We start from the raw sequence: 24272 nt of genomic DNA, 5'->3' as shown, positions 1-24272 counted from the left end.
CAAAAAATAAAAATAAAAAATAAGAAGTAAAAATCAAGTCAGGCGTGGTGGTGCATGCACTTGGGAGGTAGAGGCAAGAAAAGAGGAACCCCCGGCCGTCCTGGGTTCAAACCCAGCCTCAGCTGCATACTCATTTTGATGCTCCATGATACTGTCTCAAGACATGAAACAAAACAAACCAATGTTTGGAAGTAAGCAAAATATTTGTCTCAGTGGGACTGCAAAGTTTTAAGGGGCGCACTATCCGTCAAATAAAGAAGGCTGATTGGCCCCTAATAGGTCAGAAACTAAACACTTATTCCAAAGAGCTACTCAATGAATGAAGCAGGAGGAAGGGGAGGAGGCTTCCGGGTCTCAGCTGGGCCGCTCCGCGCGTCATCAAAAGACTAAGGCGCTGATTGGTCAACTAGCGGCAGCTGTGCCGCGGGGTCCGGAGCGGGCGACGGGCTCTGCGGAGACCCGACCTAGGGGCGGGGCCATGCGAGGCCTCAGGGCGGGGCCGTGCGGAGCGGGCTAAGGCGCCGGCTACGCGCATGCGCCCTGGTGTTGCCGCTGTCGCCGCGGTGAGGGAAGTGGACGCGATGGCCGGGTCCGCGTGGGTGTCCAAGGTGAGCGCTACAGGGCAGCAAGCTCGCGGGCTAGCAGGGAGAGTAGGCTGTAATCCCGCCTGATGGATGGCGGAGGCGAGCGCGCGGAGGCGGCTCTTGGCCCGCGGGCAGTGTTTCGGGGAATGTGGCCGGCACGCCGAGCGTGGCTAGTCCTGAGCCGGGACAGCCGTGCCGGGCGGGGACGGCGTCAAGGTCAAGGCAGCCGGTACTGCTCCGGGTGTCCCTACCAGTCTCTTCCAGGATAGGAGCACAGGCCTCGCGCGGATCCCCTGAGGGTCACAGAGAGGCCACCTAGGCCCCGCGGCCCTGTCATCTGCGGGTCTCGAGGCAGCATGCTCAGGTCGCCCCTCCCTGATCCCTCAGCCTTTGACCGGGTAAACGCTGGGCACGAGAGGTTTTTCGAGGTGAGGGAATCCCGGGCCGTCCGGCCAGCCAGATTTTTCTCCCTCTTGGAACTCTTCCTAGTCCGATGCCTGGTGCCCTGGTAGGTATTCCTCTTTCAGAGGACACGGGGCATCATGCTCCTTGGAATTACACTCTGAACATTCAGGGAGGTCACGGCATCGTCCTTATGTTCTTGAGAACCCTGCGATCTGGGGCTCTCTAGTTCTTCTCCCTGGAACCAGTATTAGAGCTGGAAGGCGCTTCAGGTTACATATGTAGTCTTTTCGTTTCCTGGTGGAGCTGACCTGTCCTGGAAGACAAACTTGCTCAAGGTCATACAGGAGGTCGTTGTCATCTTTGAGAGAAACTCGAGTATTTTGATTTTCAGTTCCCTTCTGTCTATCCAGTGGCCAAGGTCACTTAGCTAATTATGGATATGGTACTGACCAGGCCGTAGGTCATCTGAAGCCATCGTGGGTAGTTCCCTAGAAGTCTGCTATAAGCAATGCATATTTTTAAATAAAATTTGGTATTGCCTCCCTCCTTTAAAGAGAGGTTTGGAGATACACTATTGTTTACTAATAATTCAATGTAGGGGTCTTAGTTGTGTGCCCTATGCAAACTGTTTACCGTCTTTGAGCCCACCTGTAAGATACCTGTACTTGTGCCACAGTGATTTCTGCATGGAAGCACCTAGCCCATGTGGAAGGGCATGAGAACCTGGAGCCTTCCTAGCCATCGTTACATCTGTCTTGGCAGTTGTCATCGTTACATCTGTCTTGGCAGTTGTCAAGCAGACGGTGGTTCTGGGACATCAGTAACTAGGCTTTCAACATCAGTGACTAGAGTCTCCTTTGTCACTGTGTTCAGACCCACATTTGCCTGAAATGCTGTTAGGTCACCTTTGGTTTTAGAGGTGTAACAGGGAGTCAGTCCTTTAAAGTCTGGGCTTACACACTACCTTATCAGGTAGAGAGTGTTAGGTACTGTCAGCCTTGGGGGGAGGGACAAAATGAAGCTACTTGGTAAAGGGTGTGCTGGGAAATTGGTTTTTCCTTTAGCTCTGTAAGAAAAATCCACAAGTGTTCAGAAATGATTGACAGTAGGGTCAGAAGATGCTCCCCTGGGACTTGATTGCCTGTGTGACCTTTGGCAGAGTGGCCCAGGCTTTGGTTCAGTCTCTCTTAAGGGATTAGGGCCGCAGAAGGGGTCCCTGAGGCTAGCTCCTGGTGAAGTACAAATGGTATTTGGATTTTCTTCATACTGAGCTTCCCTTCAGGGCTTTGTTTTGTTTGACACAGTGTCTCAACCTTGTAGCTCAGGCAGTAGGTAAGGCTGACCTTGAACTCCTGCTCTTCCTACTTCCATGCCTTCCAAGTTCTGGAGTTAGTGCTGTGAGCCACCACACCCAGTGACCATTAAAGTTTTATTTGGTTCTTTTTAAAAAGGGCCATTTGAAGATTGTAGATGTTTCCCACAGAGAAAGTGAAAGTTTTAGAGGTTCCCCAGAGTCCAGAGACTGTGATGAGCCAGTGTCCAGCTTGCTTCCCACACAGTATCTCTTGGTTTGGGTTGGGATATGACATTAAAAAGGCAGTGAGGAGCCACAGGGCTAAGGTGATCCAGGGCCTGAAGTCAAGGTAGGGAAGCTCAGGCTGGGCCCTCGTTCCTGAAAACTCATCTCCTGGCATTTTATAGAGGTAAAATGATTCACACGTATATTATAAAGTGAAAGACAGTGTGTCTTGTGAACTTCTCTTTGAATGGACTTTGTCAGTGCATTATTTTAGTCCATGATCATAGAGGAGAGATGAAAATGTGGGAAATACCAGCTGTTAGGCAGTCATTACAGGCGTGGAAGCTGGGGTGGGAACCCTCAGCTACGCACAGGATTGAGAATGGCTTGGGTTGTTTTAGAAGGGATTTGTTGAGTATCAATTCTAAGGCAGTACCAGGCACTATAGATATACAGTAGCAGACAAATCATAAATGGTTTGCGTGTCTTGGGATTATTTTTTTTATTGTTGTAGTGCTGGTCCTTGAGCCTGGTAACAAGGGGTACTCTACCACTGAGCTATATCCACAGTGTCTTTCTTTCCTTCCATTTTTAATTTTAAGATCTAGTCTCAATAAATTTCTCAGGGTGACCTTAAACTCACTCTATAGGCCAGTGCAGCAGGCTTGAGTTTTGTTTGTTTTCTGTTTTATGAGGTGGTTTCGCTGTGTAGCCTTTGCTGGCCTAAAACTCAGAGAATTCTCTGCTGTACTACCACACGCCTGGCTCTCCTCTGTTCAGTATGTACGCTGGCTTCCCTGGAGAAACCGTGCACTGGTTTATAGGTTCCATATTGTCTGCTCATTTCCACTCCCTGTTCTATTACCCCAAAACAAAAAGCATAGACTCCATGCAGAGATCTTCCAGTTCTATGCATGGCACAGTCCCATATCTCTGCCTCCCAAGTGCAGGCTGAGATTAAAGATGTGTATCACCACTGCCTGACTTGCCTTGAAATTTTTTTTTTTTTTTTTTTAGAATTACTTATTTATTTTATGTATGTGGGTATATTGTAGCTGTCCTCAGACACCCCAGAAGAGGGCATTAGATCCCATTTCAGATGGTTGTGAGCCCCATGTGGTGGCTAGGAATTGAACTCAGGACCTCTGGAAGAGCAGTCAGTGCTCTCAACCATTGAGCCATCTCTCCAGCCCCTGGCCTTGAATTTCAGTCCTCCCTCTTTAGCCTCCTGAGTACCTGGGCTCACAAGCCCCAGCCATGAGGGCTGGGAAGAATAAGAAACAAGTGTCTTCTTGCTCTTTATCTAATTAACATGAAACTGTTACATTAAAATTTTTTAGCAGATTTGAGTATATGCCATTCATTTTATTGTAATAAGATTTTGTACCATTTCTGAAGAACTGAGCTATGAAGAACTGAGATTTGAAATAGCCTTTTTGGGGGGGGGTGTCAGGGTCTCACTATGTAGTCTAGCACTCACTATATTAGACCAAGCTAATGTCCAGACTCAAAGCAATTGACCTACTTTGGCTTCCCAAGTGCTAGGATTAAAGGTGTACATCATTACACTTAGCTTAGAAAAAAATATTAATGTTAATGTCTTTGAGTGGTAGGATTGTTGGGTTTATTAGATGATTTATTTTCCTTTTTTATATCACTTTGTAGTCTCAAAATTAATAATACTACAAGTAAAACAACACAAGTAAAAGTAATAACTCTATTGCCCATACTATTAGAAGAACTAAATAAAATATTCTGTGAGCTTGTCTTTAATCCCAGCACTGGGGGGGGGGGGAGGGGGAACAGAAGCAGGTGGATCTTTATGAATTTGGGCCCAGCATGGTCTACAGAGTGAGTTCCATGATAGCCAGGGATACACAGGAACCTGGAGGCATTGGCATCACTAATGCTAAATAAACTATTTTAGGTTTCGTATAAACTGTTATTAAGATTCTCAGAGTCGGTATATGACTGACTCAGAAGTCCTGAGGGCCCTCTCCCCCCCCACACTTTTGGCAGTAGTGGGCATGTGCATGCTAGGCAGGCGGTCTGCCTCTGAGCTATGTCCCCAACCTTCCTTTTTTTTTTCTTTTTTCTTTTTTCTTTTTTTTTTTTCTTTCTTTTTTTTTTTTTGAGCTATAGTCTTGTTAAGTTGTTGTTGCTGGTCTTGAGGATTCCCTGTAGCCCTGAACTTAGTAAACTGCCTCAGTTTACTAAGTAGCTGGGATCACGGTTCTTCCATTAGGCCAGGAAATAGTGTTTGTTCCTACTTTGCTGATTGGTTGCTGGAGAGATGGACTATATACTAATCTGTAGGAAGAGCTCAGTGATCTGCTCATTGGTCACTTTGATCTTAGACAGTTCCCTGGTCTTTGCCCTTCTGTCTACAGAATAAGTTCGGGGAGGAGTCATGCCCTGGGCTTTTTAAGGACCCTGCAGCTTTAAATCTGGTGAAAATTTTCTTAGAGCATATGACATCCTCTGGTGGTCAAGAGTATTAACAAAACTAACCAGGACATTAGAGAAAAACTAAGGTTTGAAACAAAAAAGTATAGTTCCATTTCATCTTCCAAGTCTTTTGACAATTTGCATTTATAAACTTAATTTCAAAAATATCAAAAAGATTTCAAAATCTTTAGTGTTGAGATTGGGGAATTGGCTCAGTCTGTGAAGTGCTTATCCCGCAAGTGTAATGACCTGAATTCACATTTTCTGGACCTAACGTAAAAACTAACAAACCAAAAAACTGGGTGGTGGCACATGCCTGTAATTCCCGCATTAATGAGGCTGAGGCAGGGGAATCCTTGGAGCTTGATGGCAGCGTCTTCTTAAATTGGTGAGCAACCCTATCTCAAAAACTGAGAGAAGAGGAGAACATCTGGTGTGCACCTCTGACTTTCACATGCATGTACACACATGCATGCATGTACATACTATTCACCACACATGCCCACACAAACACCCAAAGAAAGAAAAATTACAGAATTTCAGTCTCGGGTTTCAAGTCTGAGCAGGTCAGCCACATTGAGCTAATAATATTTGAGACAGTATTCCTGGAAACTCTCCAAGTTCAGAACAAAACAAAACAAAAAAAACCCTCCAGTTTTTCCAACTTCCCCAAACAAAACTATCAGAAATGTCTCAAGTGTTGAGCTGTGAGTTCTATGGGTAACATTTTTCTGTTGATATTAACGTAGGTCTCTCGGCTGCTGGGTGCATTCCACAACACAAAACAGGTGACAAGAGGTTTTGCTGGTGGTGTGAGTATAATTATGTCTTTTATTTTTTCCTTTTAGAAGTTTCTCAAGAAAGATGCTCAAATATGTTTATTAGCATTCCATCTTCATTTATTTAAAACTAAAGGGAATTGGCCACACATCTAATGTATACTAAAATTATTGGCAGACAAATACACAAATCTCTTGTCATTTTCATATTTAATAGGAGTCTGTTACATCTGGCTGTGTAAGCTTGTCCCATTAATATCTTCGAGGAGCCATGATAAAAATAGAAGTTACCCTGAGCCTGCTACTTTATTTTATAATCTTATTAGTGTCTTAAGGCACTTAGGGGTTATATTTTTTCAGAAACAAGCACAAGTTGAGAGAAAATTGTTGAGAAGCTTCAAAAACCTGCTCTGCATTTTTGTTTTCTGAACTTCCTTAGAAACAGTAGATCGGTCACTATGAACACCTCGTGCTTCTATAGGCCCTGCAGGCTTACACTTTGCAGTCTGTAGACCCCATGTTAGTGGGTCGCTCATTAAGTCTGCTGCTTTTGAAACTCCTGGCTTTAGAGTCCTGTGCTTGAAAAGCTGATGTCACATTTTTGGAACATTCCAAGACTGTGTGTCAGTGACTTCCTACTTATTATTTTATCCCCTTTTATAGAATCTGATTTGGATTTTATAATAATTCCTTCATTCCTATACTCCCATGTGATGTTTTATGCCATGAGGAATTGAAGAGACTATAGTATATTTCCCCCTCTACTTGCTGTCTGTTTTGGAGAAGAAAAGTAGCTTCCCAGATGACATCACCTATGGGAGAACAGGAAGAGGAACCTTTGGCCTTGCTTCTGCCAGAATGCAGATACGAACTCAGTGCAATTGAATGTATGCGCAAGACCCATGCAAGCCCAAACCAGACTAAATCCCAGCATGGAAGGGGGTGTTGGGCACAAAATCCCACCTCTCTGGGGAGTGATTGACAAGTATTAGCTGTTGGGAGAGGGAGCCTTTGTTTTCTCTGATTTGAGTGTAGCCCCGGTCAGTTGACCATGCTCTGTTGGAAATCCACATGTTCAGGAATATCTGAGCATTACAAATTGGTCTTGAGTAAAAATGAAGGAAAAGGACACAAAGTTAGGTGAGTGAGTAAGGAGGAGGTGAGTCTGGGGAGAGCTGGAGGGGGGATGTGGTCGAGACACGTTGTATGGAGTTCTCAAGGAACTAATGAAGTTTTTAAAAAGTACGGAATGAGGCTTGCACTTCAAAGCTCAGGAATAGCCACGCCAACATTTCAAGCCCATTCTGAAGCTGGACCTGAGGTACAAGTCTGTGATCTCAACTACTCAGGAGGGTCAAAAAAAGTACAGGGCCTGCGGGGCTCCAGAGAGTGTTAAAGGCCAGCCTGGGAAAAAAAAGAACTGTCTCAGTATACAAGGCAATAATGGCTGAGGACGTCGCCCTCTTCAGGACATTTGCCTAGCGTGCACATGGCCCGGAGTCCATCCTCAGCACCAGAGCGAAGAGAAGACGAGGAAAAATCTAGCATAATCTAGAGGTGGGCAAGCCAGTCATGGCTCCCCTGGTGTTTAACCATTAGACTACCATTCTTAAAAGCATATTAGCCTGGTCGCTGAGGCCATTTCAAACGAAATCAAGAAGATACATTAAAAAAAAAAAAAGATTGATTCAGCTTTATATAAAATTTGAGAAATAATGAGTCAACCTGTCTAGGTGTCATTATAAAGCAGAGGACCTTAAAAAAATATTTTTTTGTTAATCCTTTGTTTTATTGAAGAACATCATTTGCATTACTATTTAAATTTCCAAACTCAGTTGAGAGCAGAGACTTGGGGCATCATGGAGTTGGATTCTTTCTCCAGCATGATCACAGTGGGGACTTTGTTTCTTTAAAGTATTTGGGTCTTTCAGACATACCCTGGGGAACTGAGTTTCTCTGTGAGCAATACTCTCTTAAAACAAAATTAAAACCAATTCTTACTGTTTTCTTCAATAATTTCTCATATTCAGGTTCAGACAGTAACTTTAATTCCTGGAGATGGAATTGGCCCAGAAATTTCAGCCTCAGTTATGAAGATTTTTGATGCTGCCAAAGTAAGTGTTGTTAAAATTCTTTTAAGGATATTCCACAGAGACTTTTTAATCTGTAGGTACTGTTATTAATCTCCACAGATTTCTCTACTTTAAAAAAATATCAAGAGCTGGTAAGTTGGCTGAGTGAGTATAGGCCCTTGTCCAGCCTAAGGACCTGAGTTCAATTCCCAGCTTCCACATGGTGCAGAGAAAACCCTGTCTTCTGTCCTCCACAAACACTGTGGCGCCCGTACCCACACATTATCTGTGTGCACAGAAATGAATAAATGCAATGAAATCATTTCAAAACTGAGTGGGTTATCCAGACCTTAATCCCAGCACTTGGGACACAGAGACAGGCAAATCTCTGTGAGTTCAAGGCCAGCTTTGGCTACATAGCAAGTTCCAGACCAGTTTGGTGATAACTGGCTCCAAAAACCAAGATTGTTGTTTTATCTACTTGTTTTATTTTGTTTTATGTGTATGTGTGTTTTGCCTGCATGTATGTATGTATACCACATGCATGGCTGGTGCCTTTGAAGGCCAGAAGAGGGTGTCAGATCCCCTACAAGGGAAGATACAGATGTCTGTGAGCTTCCATGTGGTGCAGGAAATTAAACTGCGGGTCTTCTGTAAGAGCAACAAGTGATCTGAGTCCCCTGACCCTCTCCCCAGTCCCTATTTACTTTTGAGACACAGTCTTGCATGAGACCTGGGCTGGTCTTAGTCTAGAACTTAATGTCCGTTCGGGCTGGCCTTGAGTTTGTAGTGTTCTTGTGATAGCCATCTGAGAACAGGCTCACTGCTGCCTGTCATTGCCAGTGTGGGTAGCTGGTGTGTGTTATTTATTACATAATTAAAATAGCACTTGAGTACTTGTGGTGCTTTAAACACCACGCGGGCTTCAGGTATTTTTAAGTCTTGCCCTCTCACTCACTCACCTGCCTTATCGTGACTTCCTGAACACATGCTTCAGCATTTACATAGGTGATTTTGAAAGGAAGAATTGCGAACAAGGTCCACATCAGTTTCTCTGTCCTCTGTGTAGTTTTGCTCAGTGGGCTGACTATCAAATGTCAGTTCTCATACGAAGGGTGGAGGGAGAAAGGAAGGAACACTCGTGTATACTTTAAGCCAATACCTACCTAGGTGTTTCTGATTCTTTAGACAGCTTTACTAAGATATAATTCACATGCTGTTCAAATTACTCATTAAAATTGTACAGCCTAGGGCTAGAGAGAAGGCTCAGTGGATGAAGTGTTTGCTGTGCAAGTTTGAGGACCTGAGCTCAGATCCCCAGCTCCCAGCTAGACTGTGTCTGTGATCCCAATGCTCCTACTGCCAGACGGGGCAGAGCTAGGAGAGCCTTTGGAAGGCTGCAGGCCAGTTAGCCTGGCACACACAGCAGCAAACGGCAAGAGGCCCTGGCTCTAACACGGTGGAAGGTGACCCCTAACCTCCACACACTCACTGTACACAGAAAAGGCATCTGAAAATGAGCGTGCATCGAGTCCTGTGATGTTTAGGCTGTTTAGAGCTGGGCAGCCACCCACAGAGCCAATTCAGAACAGTTCATCACCAGAGAAGACACCATGGCTGTAGCGGTCACTCCAGGCCCCTCCCCCAGGGCCACTCCCAATGCCCAGGCAGTCATTGGCTTTTCCTTTTTAGATGTGCTAACTTGTTCATATTTGTAGACTCTAACATGGTCTTTTCTGGTGGACTTTTTGCTCTTAGCATTTTGTTTTCGAGGCTCATCCCCGTATGAGGGCTAGGAATCAACTCCAGTGAACCTTATATCTCCACTTATCATGCTAATCTAATTATAGCCATCTTAAGAGTCCTTGTGAAGAAAATACATGAGCAGGTGGCAGCTGGGTGTGAGGGCTGGCCAGGGTAACGCAGACAGTCCCGGGCACTAGTGAATATCAGCGTGTCAGGAACTTTTGGGACCTTAAGGGACAAATCTTTACTGTACGTGGACATTAGTCGTATTGTAGTCTCTGTGTCAGTAGTTTTAAGTCTGTCCAGTTCACTGTGCTGCTGTGTGGCTTCTAGGCACCTATTCAGTGGGAGGAGCGCAATGTCACAGCGATTCAAGGACCAGGAGGAAAGTGGATGATCCCTCCAGAAGCCAAGGAGTCCATGGATAAGAACAAGATGGGCTTGAAAGGTACATTGGGGAGGCGCTGTGGCCAGTCTAGGGGTCACGCACAGTTTGAGAATGCATGCATGCAAACAAATACAGTCTTACGGGCTGTCAGAAGTAAGGACCTCCTTTTATGAGGTAGCCATTGTGTTATTTATTAAGTGTTTATGTTTTTGAGACTTGGTCTCACAGTAGAGTCCATCTGGCTCAGGACTTTTTTTTTTTTTAACTTGAAATTCTTGGTGTTTTAGTCGTCTGAGTATTAGAATTGCAGGCATTCATCTCTAGATCCTTCCTTCCTTCCTTCCTTCCTTCCTTCCTTCCTTCCTTCCTTCCTTCCTTCCTTCCTTCCATTGCTCTATTGTGGAGCTATATTCTTGGTCTGAGAATGTTGTTTCTTATTTGGGACATTTGAAAATTCTAGTAAAAACATTAAAGTATCTCTGGTTTTCAATTCCATATTCCTCTCAGCCAATTTTTAATGTTTTTTGGTTTTTTTCGAGACAGGGTTTCTCTGTGTAGCCCTGGCTATCCTGGAACTCACTCTGTAGACCAGAGACCAGGCTGGCCTCGAACTCAGAAATCCCAGAAATCCGACTGCCTCTGCCTCCCAAGTGCTGGGATTAAAGGCGTGCACCACCACTGCCCAGCTTGTTATTTTAATAGATGCTTAAAGTCACGATTCGGAATAGTTAGCATTTGGTGCAGGCTTTAAAACTATGTTCAGATCCAAGTTTGAATCTCATCTTTAGAAAGCCACTTGTTGGTAAGCTTAGGCCAAGTTCCTACACTGGAATTATCCGATGTCTCCATTTGTAACTGTCCCTGACGGGCCATGAGGCTTAGAGAATGCTAAGTACCCGGGTCCTCAGAAGTTCTCAAGACGGGAAATGAGGTTCATATTCTAGAAACCTCCCTAGAGGATGTGATCCTCTTGGGTCTGAGAGGGGGTGAAGCTGAAGGCAGAACACAGATTACAGAAGCCCCATAGGTTAATGGGCTCCCTGTGAGACTATGTACTTACCCTGTTATCACCTGATTGTTCTTTCCTACAGGCCCACTAAAGACCCCAATAGCAGCTGGCCATCCATCTATGAATCTGTTGCTTCGTAAGACATTTGACCTTTATGCCAATGTCCGGCCATGTGTGTCAATTGAAGGTTATAAAACCCCTTACACGGATGTAAACATTGTCACCATCCGAGAGAACACGGAGGGAGAATACAGTGGAATTGAGCATGTGGTATGTCCATCTCAGAGAAGTTTGTTCTGTCGGTCTGTCTGTCTGTTGGGAGAGGTTTTGTGGTTGATGATATTTTGGAAGGTGCTGTTTTGTGCTTTGTGTTTTGAGACAGGGTCTCTAAGCCCTGGCTGTTGTGGAGCTCACTTTGTAGACCAGGCTGGTCTCCGATCCATAGGGCCTGCCTGCTCTGCTTCCCTGGGGCTGGGATTAAAGGCATGTGCTTCCACACCTGGTTCAGAGATGTTTTTATTCCCTATGAGTTTTCCTTCTGTGCATTTTAGGCACTTGTTCAAATTCTCAGTTGAAAATATCTCTGAGACAGAGCGGTGTCCCCTCTGTGAGGAGTCGGTGGGTGTTTGTCTTGGTGCTGTGGGTCTCTGGCTGACTACACACATAAATGGAGGAAGAACCTGGCCTGCTGTCTATCATTGGGGTATAGGCCTGGAATACACTTGGGAATTGGCCCTCTACAGTTTGAACGCCCACTCCACAGGCGTGTCCTTGACTGGTGCCCATCTCTGTTGGTCACTGTGTAGCAGAGCTTCTGTGACAGACTGTGCAGGCTGTCACAATAATGTGCTCTGAACTCTGAAGCTGGCCAGTACCACACTGGCCATGCCTTTCAGTGAGGCGCGGCTTCTCTCTCTCAGATCGTTGATGGCGTCGTGCAGAGCATCAAGCTCATCACGGAAGAAGCAAGCAAGCGCATCGCTGAGTTCGCCTTTGAGTACGCGCGTAACAACCACCGCAGCAACGTCACAGCGGTGCACAAAGCCAACATCATGTGAGTCCTGGGAGGCAGCGGCAGGCTGGCGTGCCTTACCATGGGGATGGAGCTCCGGGGACTTAGCCTCCGGTTGGTTCTGAGTCCCAGAATTTGGGAAAGAACTGTGTACCGACCAGAGTGGCATTTCCTCCTTTGGGACCTCACTGTGGAGGTGATAGGGACAAATGAAGGGGCCAGAAGTTCAAGTCCTGGGAGTTCCAGGGGCTGAGCTGTCGGAAGGAAGCGGAGAGAGATGGTTAGGCTGGCAGAGGCCACGCAGTTCATATTTCCCAAGTGGGAGAGCAGGGGTGCTTTCTCAAGTGCCACGTGCTCAGGGGCTTAAAATAGAGCAGAGACGGTCAGAAGTGTCTCTCTGACATTTCAGGTTCTCAAGCCCAGTCTATTAAAGGCTCCTCTGACTGGACAAAGGCACAGCTTTCCTAACCTAAGAAAGGACTGAACCTGCCCAGTAGTAAACAATTTAACAGTTACCCTCCTAAAGCAAACAATTCTCGCATGAGCCAGGGCAGGGGTCCATGTATGCCTACACTCCCAGCACTTGGTGTTTAAGGCCAGCCTTAGCTACATATCAAGTTTAAGGCTATCCTAGGTTACTTGAGATCCTGTCTCAAAAGAAAAAAAAATTAAGTATTTCTTAGTTCTTGATGGATAAGGCTTCAAAAATCTAGGCTTCTCTATGGTGAGCAAATTATCTCATGTCTTTACACTTTTGTTTTGTTTTACTTTGCTTTGTTTTGTTTTGTTTTGTTTTTTCCAGACAGAGTTTCTCTGTGTAGCCCTGGCTGTCCTGAAATTCACTCTGTAGACCAGGCTGGCCTCAGACTCAGATCCACCCTCCTCTGCCTCCTGAGTGCTGTGTGCCAACAACACCCAGCATGTCTTTACACTTTGGGTATCTATAATTACATGGAAATTTTTCTTTTCTTTCTTTTTTCTTTTTTCTTTTTTTTTTTCTTTTTTTGAGACAGGGTTTCTCTGTGTAGTCCTGGTTGTCCTGGAACTCACTCTGCAGACCAGGCTGGCCTCAAACTCAGAAATCTGCCTGCCTCTGCCTCCCAAGTGCTGGGATTAAAGGTGTGCGCCACCACTGCCTGACTTACATGAAAACTTTTCAATTCCAAATTTATTTGCTGTCAAAGAAATAATTCTGTTGTAATTGAAACCAGATATTTTGGATTCTGGAATGTGACTTATTCATTTTGTTTTGTTTTTGAGACGGGGCCTCACTCTATAGTCCTATTTGGATTAGAACTCACTAACATCCACCTGCCTCTGCCACCTAGTACCGGGATGAAAGGCATGTGCTATCATGCTACCACACCAGGCTTTTCTTTCTTTAAACAAATTGTGTGTGTGTGTGTGTGTGTGTGTGTGTGTGTGTGTGTGTGTGTGTGTGACAACTACAGGTGTTGTTTTTAGGAACAGCATCTACCTTTTGTGAGACGGTCCCTCACTGGCCTGGAGTTCACTGCTTGGCTACATGGGTGACCAGTGGGTCCTGGAGCTGCTCTTGCCTGCCCCCAGCACTGGTGATCCAGCCTTTCTGTGGCTGCTAGGGATCTGAACCCTGGCCTTTAAGCACTCCAGTGAGCCATACTCCAGCCCCTTGGAACTTAACTTTCTTAAATTTAATTTTCTTTGATCTGATTCTGTGCTTCATTTTTAACAATTCATCTGTTTATATTATTGAATACAGGAGGATGTCAGATGGGCTCTTTCTGCAAAAATGCAGGGAAGTTGCGGAGAACTGTAAAGATATTAAATTTAATGAGATGTATCTTGATACTGTATGTTTAAATGTAAGTATGCGGCAGTGCTTACTGGCTGTTTTTCATGGTGCATTCTGTATATCCATGGTATGCAGACTAGGATTGCTAAATGCACACTTATTACTCCTTGTAGATGGTACAAGACCCGTCCCAGTTTGATGTTCTCGTCATGCCAAATTTATATGGAGACATCCTTAGGTGAGTCTCACTGTGCGCTTTTAGTCTTGGCCTATAGTTTATGCATAAACATCCTAAAGTGATCATGGCTCTGTGTTTTCAGTAACACATTATGAGCTGTGGTATCTGCTGCATCCAGTGTCATTTCAGTGTACTTACTACATGCACAGCTAACTAGGTTGATGGTCACTCCTTAGTGTTCCCTCTCTTCCTCCCACCCCTTCGTGCTGAGGTTTGTGCTAACCCATCGTGGGCTCCACTCCCAGGCCCAGTCACTACTGACATAATCTCACACCTTACAGTAATGGCCCAGGAAGCCCTATGTACTCAGTACCTCAGTCCTTGAATGTTGGCGTTCTGTTACCTCTCCCCCATCATTCCTTCCCTCCTCCCCCTTGGATTTCTAAGCCCGCCCTTCCTTCTACATATCCTATGTGGTGTTCTGTTGAGAGCTGAGAGCTGTTCTTCCCGAGTCTGTACAGAGGCTTTTAGCTAGGGAGCTTTACACGTTGTCTGAGGGAATTATGCTGGCTTGTCTGTCTGTCTGTCTGTCTGTTTGTTTGTTTTGATTTTTGAGACAGTCTCACCTGTGTAGCCAGTTGTCTATATCAGTGTATGCACGCCTGGTTTTCTGCTTTATTCTCTGCTGAGACCTTCACTGGCTCGGGCTGTCTTGACTGGGCTTGGTGCCTCTTGTCCATGGCTCCTGTGTCCCTGGGACTTGGCTTGTCCTTTGAGCCTTGCCTGATGTCCTGGCACAGTAAGCTGCCCCAGCTCATCTCCATTTCTGACCCTGGAGCCTGGAATGAGCCCCTTCTCCAAGGAACTCTGCTTTCCCCTGGGGGAGTGGGCGTGGTGGTAATAATATTTAAACACTAAAATCTAAGTGCTAGGTGAATTGCTTTTTTTTTCAAAATTCCCTTTTCTCTCCTCAGTGATCTGTGTGCAGGACTGATTGGAGGTCTTGGTGTGACTCCAAGTGGCAATATTGGGGCCAACGGTGTTGCCATCTTTGAATCGGTAAGGACCCTGACCCTGCACAGAATGTCCCTTGTGTATGTCGCCCATGCTGGCTTCAAGCTCGTGACCCTTCTTCCTGCAGCTCTGGCCCTGGGATTCTAGGTGTGTGCCATCGCTCTTGGCGTTCAGGTCTTCAGGTGTCCCATCTCAGGCCACCTTTTCCCGGCAGTCCCCTGCCTCTCAGAGCCTGATTCCTAGAGCTCACCACCCACCTGGTCCTGCCCCTGAGCCCTGGCCACACGGTCTTTCCCTGTCGCTCTCTCCTCAGCCACTCTGCATGGTGTGCTCGGTCCTTGTCTGTACCTTTGCAGCCAAGAGCAGCCCTCAGCCTTATTGTAGGGCTTAACTCTGCAGCGTCTCACATCGCCTGGGAAATTAGACTTCATTTTTTTTTTTTTTCTACACACATTTCTATTTTATTATGGCAAAGGTGAAAATGCCACCTTCTCCACAACAGCAACCAGTAAAATTTATCCCAAAAATAACTCAGTACAAATAGACTTCATTTTTTATTGTATTTGTTTTAGTTTTTGCAACCTGGTCTCAAAATCCTAAGCCTGGCATTGAATTTGCTACGGCCTCAAATTCAGAGATTATCTCTGTGCTAGCATTAAAGCATGTATATGAATATGTATCTGTATGTGTGTGTATATATATATATATATATATACATACATATACATACATATACACATACACACATATATATGTATATATATGTGTATATATATGTATATATATATAAAGCTAGACATCTAGACATCCTCTGGCCTCATATCTGGCCAGGTTTTTTTTTTTGTGCCTTCCTTCACTTAAAATGTTTTACCAAAATTTACTGAAAAATATTATTGACCCACAATTTTTTATGTGTATGGTGAGCTTATATGGTGTGTGTGTGTGTAAGGGAGACAGATGAACAGATATTTACTGGATGCTGTGGTCATGCATGTCATGCTTGTACAGGTGGAAATCAGAGTGTCGCTTCTTTCTTCCCTCCTTGAGACCTGAGCTCTGTGTCTGCTGCCAACACCAGGCTTGCTGGCCCACGCGCTCCCCAGGACCCCACTGTCCCCAGACCTGGCCTCCCTATTGGAGCATTAGGATCACTGCTGCTCTGCTACACATCCAGCTCTTACATGGGTTTTGGAGATTCAAACTTGTACAACTAGTGTGGTTTCCTCACCCAGCCATCTCCCTGATTTGGGCCCATATTTTTGCACTTAAAAATTAGCTCTTCATTTCTTCACAGCCTTGTGTTATTTCTGAGATCTGTGTCAGTGATTGCACACAGCAGCATTCAGTAAATATTTTTTTCATCAGCAGAGAGAGGATGGAGACCTCAGCTTTTCCAGAAGGCCGCTTTGCCTTTTCATTTTTGTTGGTGTTGGGGATTGAGCCCGGAACTCGGTGCCTGCTGGGTTTATGCTAAGACCAAGGTTCCTGTTCCTGCCTCCCTCCCGCTCACTCTGTCTTCTGATGGCATCACAGGTTCATGGAACAGCCCCGGACATTGCAGGCAAGGACATGGCCAATCCCACGGCTCTCCTGCTTAGCGCCGTGATGATGCTGCGCCACATGGGGCTGTTTGACCACGCAGCAAAAATTGAGGCTGCGTGTTTTGCTACAATTAAGGATGGAAAGGTATCTGTAAATCTGGACAACTGCAAACTGGCTGAAATGGGTTTCTTCTGTGGAAAGAGAACAGAGCCCAGAAAGATTTGGTGTTAAACAGGATGTTTTGTTTTGTTTTATTTTGTTTTAATTGGTTTTTGAGACAGGGTTTCTGTGTGCTGGCTTAGGTTGTCCTATAACTCTGTCTGTAGACCGGGCTGGTCTCCACCTCACAGGGATCTAACTGCCTCTGCCTCCCCGATCCTGAAACGGATTTGTAATGTGCACTTCCTGGTTGAGCTTGAGCAAAGCTATGTGCATGTATGCATTCGGGGGTGGGGGTGAACCAGATACTTCTTCTGAAAGAATTAAGAGGCACTAATGGGCTTCAGAACACAGCAGAAAGAGTGTGAGGGCCAGAGGCAGGCATAGGCCCACTCAGCTGGACTGGTGTTAGCTCTATAATCTGTTCAAACAGTCTTTTTATTTATTTATTTATTTATTTAAAGATTTATTTGTTTATATGAGTATACTGTAGCTGTCTTCTGCACACCAGAGGGCATCAGATCCCATTACAGATGGTTGTGAGCCACCATGTGGTTGCTAGGACTTGAACTCAGGACCTCTGGAAGAGCACTCCTAATCACTGAGCCATCTCTCTAGCCCTGGTCAAGTATTCTTAACATAGTGCCTCAAAGCTGGTCCTTTCTGAAAGTTACAGCCTAGGATTACTTCTTATGGCCAAAATACAAGAAATGAAAACCTGGTTTGCTTTTTTTGTTGTTGTTGGTTTTGGTTTTGGTTTTTCAAGACAGGGTTTCTCTGTGTAGCCCTGGCTGTCCTGGAACTCACTCTATAGACCAGGGTAGCTTTGAACTCAGAAATCTGCCTGCCTCTGCCTCCCGAGTGCTGGGATTATGGGTGTGTGCCCCCACCGCCTGGTGAAAACCTGATCTTAACAGCCTGACCTTACTTTAGAGGGCAGGAGCTCTGTTGTTTATACCAAGCCTGTGTTTAGGAAGTAGCAGTCTAGAGCTGAGCAGAAAGATGCTTGCCTTACACAGGGTCTCTCCTAGCTCTGCAGAATGTAGACACAAGACGGGATTTAACATACTGATGTCTGTTTGTAGTAAAGAGAACATGAGTGTTAGAAAACAGACTGGTCGCACTAGAGACTTCTCCTGGAGGGGAAGCGAGTGGTTAGCTGTGTAGATGTTTTCAGGTTGCATGCCTCCAAATACCAAAGTAGACCTAATATGCCTTACCATATTTCTTTCTTTTTTTTTTAGCTTTAAAATTTCCCCACAGACTTTATGCTTAAATTTGCTTTCATTTAACTATCCATAACCAACCAGTATTTCCTAGGTCAATAGTCTGAACAAAACCTTCCTGTTCCCTAAGGAGTCTTATTCCTTGAGAGGTGTTTCCCAAGTCTCTATATCCAGGCAGTAATGAGCCCAAGATGCACTATAGAAGGACTTTTGGTGGTTAGATAAGAACCAGCATTCATTCCTCAGGAGCTTGCGAAGGACACGGCGCTCCATGATTCACTCCTGTAGTTACATATCAGAGTCCTCAAGAGCATCCTGGCCCTTCCTTCCTTCCTTCACCTCCTGCCTCCGCCTCCTTCCTCCCAGGTACCCGTCCCCTGCCTCTACCTGTCACCCTTATTGCACTACTCATCTCTCTCTCTCTCTCTCTCTCTCTCTCTCTCTCTCTCTCTCTCTGTCCTGTTTCTCTTGCGTCTCTACTATTCTATCTTGCCTCTTACTTCTCTCAAAGATAGCTCTTGCCATGACCAGTACATTTCTTTTGTTCCCTCTGCTCTGGGCTCTTCCAGCCGCCCCTGGAAACTTCTGTCTTATTTACAGTAAGAGCCTTCTCTTTAACGGAGCGTCCCTTTCCGTGGTTTCTTTTCTGCCTTGTTTTAAGACAGGCAAGGTCTTGCTATCTAGCCCTGGGTGGCCTGGAATTCAGTGTGTAAACCAGACTGGCTGTGAGTGTGCAGGAATCTCTGCCTCAGCCCCTCAGTGCTGGGGTTGATGCAGTGCACCATCATGGCTGCCTTGGGAGTGTTGCAGGGTACACACCTCAGGGGGGGGGGAAGGTCCCTAGGCCTCCAAGGGTAGGTAGATGACGTGATGCGACCTCTCTTTGAACTCAGTGCTAGCATCCTGCTCAGCTCCTGCTCACCGAGTGCTTTAACTGTCTTGCTGTAATTTAGTGTGGGGATGGATGCTTATTTCTCTTTCTGTTTTCAGAGCTTAACAAAAGATCTGGGCGGCAACGCGAAGTGCTCCGACTTCACAGAAGAAATCTGTCGTAGAGTAAAAGACTTAGATTAGCACTTCTGCTGGTGGATTTGCTGCAGTCAGTCAGTCACTCCAGAAGGACACTCTGTGATCCTCCTTGAGGGCGCCCGCCATTGGTTTGCTTGCTTCTTGACAGAGTACATTTTCCAGTCTGGCCTTTTCTTAACAAAACCCTGGCAGTGGATGCACATGATGGCCCCCGGCCTCAGTCAAAGGATTTCCCCAAGTGCTTGTTGTATTTATTGTCTGTCTGGTAAACCTTTTTTTGTAAACTGTAAGTGAACTGTATCATCTATCATTGTTAACCCATTTTACACTTCAGGCAAAATAATTTTTCCTCAACTGTAAATATTCTGATACAGAATTAATAAGAGAAGATATTTAACTTTTTAACAAAAGCCCTGGATTTTTGGTTTATGAAAACCAAACTGGGAATAAAACAGGGTTTTAACAATCGCACAAGATGACAATATTCTAAGACTAGTGGGCACAAAAGAAATTTACTGGGAAAGTTCACAGCAAAAATGGTGTATTTCTTAAAAATATGGAAATAAAGATATTTGTCCTATACATGAATTACTATTAATAAAAATGTAAGCTCCAAGAAATCCATAATGAATGATGTAATTTTGTTAATATATAGATAATCCCTGTCAAAACCCCAGATGCTCTGTGCATTTGATTATTTTGTTACCTTGAGATTTACTACTTTGGGGGCCGAGCTCTCAGATAAGGGAGATCATTCCTCCTCACTAGACAACTTGTTGGCATTGTGCACTGTCAGTCAGGGGAGCCAGCCACTGCAGCTTCCCTCCCAGGTGCCACACTCTGGCCAGTGCTGCTGGTGACACTGGAACGGCCTGGCTGCCCCTTGGCTTTCTCTAAAGCAACCAGTCACTGCCCTCTCCTCTGCCCCAGAAGCACCCATTACAGACTTAATTGGAGCTTGTGGTACCAGCTGCTGACCACGGTCTCTGCCCCCATCCCTTCCCACACCACAGCATGAAGCTGCACCACACCATTGGCCCACACCAAAGCCAAGCTGTCTTCCCTTAGCCCTTAAACTAGTTTGCAAACCTGTGGCTTTGCATAATGTACCCTGGTCACAAGGGGATTTCTTAAACAACAAATGCCCCTGTCTAGGTCACTTTTTAAAACTTTTATTTGGACTTATAATTTTCTGTGTATTTTACTTTAAAACTGCTTCTTTCCCTGTCTTACTGGATTGTTCTGGTTACCAGTGGCTTTGGATTCACAGTAATAAAGAACTTAAAAACTGACTGAGGTGTTTGTATTCTCTGTTTCCTGGCCAGGTACCTTAGGGCAGTTTGGCTTAGCTTGTAATAGGTGATAACAGAGTTGGCTGCTTCCACCAGATCCCATCCTGCAGCCTTGTAGGCCACTAATGATGTACTAATGGCTACTAAAGCTCTGAGTTAACTGTTCATGTTCTGTCCCACCTGCCCATTGACAAAAGATATCAGCTACTTGTTGCAGATCTGTTAAAAGGTTTAATACTGAAAATTACATATTAAATACAGTCACGTAGGCAACAGCAATTTATTAAGCATCAAGCCTTTTGTGTGTGAGGTGGCAGAGTGTGGTACTAGTTTCCAAGAAGCCAGAATTAAGTCAGGCCTGTAGGCGAGCTGTGACTGCTGTCTCTGCAGCACACATTAGTAATGGGGCCCCCATCCCTTTCCCTCTCCAACAGCTCCCCTCCTCCTCCGGGAGACCTGTGAACCAGAACCTTGTAGATCTGCCTGGACCTGAGGCCAAAGGGAGCAGTCCTTCTCTTTTGGAAGAATGGTCTCGCTTGACACCTGAACAGGAGCAGTGGTTAGAATTGAAACTATTTGCACGTGAAGGCATTGAAAATGTCAGTGCTATGCCCTGAACTAAGGGTGAAAGCAGCTCGTCACAGGTTCCTGTGCCCACTGGGAGACACCTGGAGCTCAGACTTGCCAGGCCGGTCTCCAGCGGAAGCTACAAGCATGGCTTCTGACTACTGTTTTTGCTCTTGATAAAAGGAATCGATGATATCTTTGTACTTCTCCAGAACTGTGAGCCGTTTCAATTTCATGGTGGGTCCTAAAAGAAAAATTGGAGGAAATGAGTGTGGCCTAGGTTTGGTTCCTTGACAGGGTAAGAAGAGAATGACTCCTGTAGGGTCATGTGTTTGAATAACTGGTTTCTCAGTTGGTGGAACAGTTTAGGAAGGATTGGGTTACACAGACTTACAGGAAGTGTATCACTGGGGTAGGCTTGGACATTTCCAAAGATTTTTTTCCATTTTCTAGTCATCTTAGCTGTCTCTGCTACTATGAACTCATAACTCTCTGGAACTATAAGCCCACTGAGCATTTTCTTTTATAAGTTGGCTTGGTCATAGTATTTTGTTATAGAAATAGAAAAGTAACTAAGACAGACGTCATGTGAGATCCAGAAGTCAGGTACTAAGCCAGAGAAGCAGGATACACTGTACTGGCTATAAGGCGAGAGTCCTTTAAGCATCATACCCTGTCAGCCCTCTGCATCACAGTGAACTAGGGTTGGTCTGCAGTCAGGTTACAGAGGACATGATGAGTGTCACTTCCAGGAGCAGAAGTGACTTGTTACTTTCCATTACATAATGCATTACAGCTGTGGCCTGTCTCCATTATGATTCTCCCTTGAATGAACAGACATTTTGCTCCTTGCTCTCCCTTTCCTCCTCCCTTGTCTCCATTTCTCTTTCCCTCTTCCTCCCCCTCTCCCCATCTCTAGCCCCTCAGGCTCCCCTGCATTTCTCTCTCCCTGCACGCTGTGACACCGTCTCCCACCTGTCTGCATGGCAATTTCCCGGTCCCCGTTCCTTAGGACAGGTGAACCCACCCAAGAGCTACCCCCTTCCAAAACCTGTATATATATATGGATTTTTCGAGACAGGGTTTCTCTGTATAGCCCTGGCTGTCCTGGAACTCACTCTGTAGACCAGGCTGGCCTCGAACTCAGAAATCTGCCTGCCTCTACCTCCCAGAGTGCTGGGATTACAGGCGTGCGCCACCACCACCCTGCCTGTTTTATATTTTTAATCCGGCTTGAATTGGCTTATTTCATCGGTGGAGAAAACCTATTAATATATTCTCAGCATCTCTAATACGGTAGAGCAGTGCTGTGGAGAGCGTGGCTCCTTTCAGTGTGAGTGGATTTGAAAGTCTCACCAAGGAGCCATGTTCAGTGTTGAGTGCCCCAAGATGCCACAGCTAGGAGACTCCTCTGACCAGGTGAGGCTGTACAACAGGCTTTTTCTGGGTTTGGACTGTGGACAGTTCTGTCCTTTTAACAGCCACAACATCAGCAGGGCTGTGACATGTACCTGATGGGTGGGTGCACTGTAATTCAGCAGAGGCGAGAGCCTCGTGGTCAAGGTAGAGCTAAACACTTCATGTGTGTGTGTGTGTGTATTAAAGATTTATTTATTTACTATATGTAAGTACACTGTAGCTATCTTCAGACACCCCAGAAGATGGATGGTTGTGAGTCACCATGTGGTTGCTGGGAATTGAACCCAGGACCTTCGGGAGAGCAGTCAATGTTCTTAACCTCTGAGCCATCTCTCCAGCCCCTGTTCGTGTTCATACTGGTAAGCTCTGGCACATGTATAACACACTCATCCCTGTGTTCACAAGTTTTGGGGCTCCATCCCTCAGCACCAAAGTCCAGTGTTCTATGTATGTGAAATGTCATGTATTTGCACATAACTGACACATGCTTTGCTGTATGCTTTTAAGTCATCCCTGATGATGTCTGAAACCAAGGACACTGTTAATACTTTGTGAGGAGTTACTCCCTATTAAAGGATTGGGGGTGGGGAACAGCTGCATATGTTCAGGACAGATGCATTTTTCCTCTTAGTATTTTTGGTTTGTTTTTGTTTTTTTTTCCCCCGAGACAGAGTTTCTCTGTGTAGCCCTGGCTGTCCTGGAACTCACTCTGTAGACCAGGCTGGCCTAGAACTCAAAAATCCGCCTGCCTCTGCCTCCCAGAGTGCTGGGATTACAGGCGTGCGCCACCACCGCCCGGCTCCTCTTAGTATTTTTAATCCAAGGTGGTCGCGTCCAGTGGATCTGGAGATGGCTGTTAATTTTTTAGGCTGATCAGAATCAGAGACTTGTGAACCCAGCACAGATGCTATCCAGAACCCTATCTGACACCTTCTGCTAGCATGGCTACAGGCACGGACTCCTGCCTGTCACTGCCAGGCCTTTGCCCTCCCATACAGCCCCAGGGACAGTGAAAACGAAAACTTACCCAGTTCTCCTCCTGAAATGGAGAAGTCCCTTTCCAGAATGGCCCACTTCTGGATGTGGTAGGGCCGGGCTGCGGCGTTCGCATTCACCCTCTGGATCCCTTCGTGGATGGCCTGGTACACAGCCTCGTCTCTCTGCCCCACGATCTCAGATACGGTGCTGGCCTTGCTGCCCACCCTCTGGCAGAACTCCACAGCTTGCTCGGTCAGGTAGTCTGTTGGCTCAGACGTTTCCGGGTCCAGCGTGCACTAAAAAGAGCACAGATGAGGACCCGCCCCTCCCCCGCAGAGCCATGCTCTGGTCTGGGAGGACATCGCAGGCCAGATAGGAGTTCTATGGACTCGGTTTCAGAGTGATGCTTCAAAGGTGTTTGAGTCCCACGAAGTAGTGGAAGGAACAGTGGACTGAGCCAGACCTTAGTTGGTGACATTAGCTCCTGTTCAACAAGGGACATCCTCCTGCCTGGCTGTGATGCTGGGGGGCCTGAGCGTGGGACCAAGGGGCAGCCAGACCTTTGCAAGCTGGAATGTACTGGTAAGTGGGAAGGATCATCGCAGCAGCCCAGTGTGGCAGAGGAATTTCCACCTACACGGCACTGACTGAATGATCCCAGGATAAAGCTGCGAATAACAGATGTGCCTTGGACTACACCACAGACCACACTTCTGCTTCAGCTCCAGAGCCCATGACACACCTTCAGGGTTAGCAGCATGGACAGGAACTTCCTCTGGTCCCCGATCAGCATGGCACTGCTTATGATCGGCAGCTCCATCTTCACGGCCTCCTCGATGGGCACCGGGGGCACGTTCTCCCCGCCGGCGGTGATGATTAATTCTGGGGAGGCAAGGTAGGCCCTGACTGAACCGTACTCCTAGACCACAGTTGGAGAGGCCTGAGCCGTAAGCACAGTACCGGAGATGACCTCTTAGGAGCCAAGCAGCAGGGCCTGGTCCTCTGGCAGCCCTAGGACAACTGCTTAGGACAATGTCTCCCATTCCTGGGGCTGTTATCTGAGTCCTCCCTGCTCCAGCTGCCCCTCCCATGGTGCTCATTAGCTTCTGACTCTGCCCCTGTTCAGGCAGCA

The 24272-nt window shown here is 46.0% G+C and overlaps 2 protein-coding genes across 2 annotated transcripts in view; one reads left to right on the top strand and one right to left on the bottom strand.

The window, feature by feature from the left end:
- Positions 1 to 504: 504 nt before the first annotated feature.
- Positions 505 to 20176, top strand: Idh3a (isocitrate dehydrogenase (NAD(+)) 3 catalytic subunit alpha). The gene is made up of 11 exons (XM_052188318.1): positions 505 to 608; positions 5706 to 5768; positions 7766 to 7849; positions 9887 to 10001; positions 11033 to 11220; positions 11871 to 12004; positions 13704 to 13806; positions 13910 to 13974; positions 14889 to 14973; positions 16462 to 16614; positions 18846 to 20176. Exons 1-11 carry the CDS (start codon positions 534 to 536, stop codon positions 18927 to 18929), a joined length of 1149 nt encoding a protein of 382 aa, XP_052044278.1. The 5' UTR covers positions 505 to 533; the 3' UTR covers positions 18930 to 20176.
- A 218-nt stretch (positions 20177 to 20394) lies between these two features.
- Positions 20395 to 24272, bottom strand: part of Acsbg1 (acyl-CoA synthetase bubblegum family member 1) — a 56245-nt gene continuing 52367 nt past the window's right edge. Inside the window, exons 12-14 of the mRNA XM_052188317.1 lie at positions 23883 to 24022; positions 23190 to 23436; positions 20395 to 20987 (exon numbers count right to left, since the gene is read on the bottom strand). Coding sequence (XP_052044277.1) covers positions 20902 to 20987; positions 23190 to 23436; positions 23883 to 24022 — 473 coding nt within the window. The 3' untranslated portion in view covers positions 20395 to 20901. The remainder of the gene's footprint in view (positions 20988 to 23189; positions 23437 to 23882; positions 24023 to 24272) is intronic.

This window comes from Apodemus sylvaticus, chromosome 7 (assembly GCF_947179515.1).
Source record: "Apodemus sylvaticus chromosome 7, mApoSyl1.1, whole genome shotgun sequence".
Lineage (NCBI taxonomy): Eukaryota > Metazoa > Chordata > Mammalia > Rodentia > Muridae > Apodemus > Apodemus sylvaticus.
The sequence above is the reverse complement of the archived record's forward strand: the minus strand, read 5'-3'. Positions and strand labels throughout refer to the sequence as shown.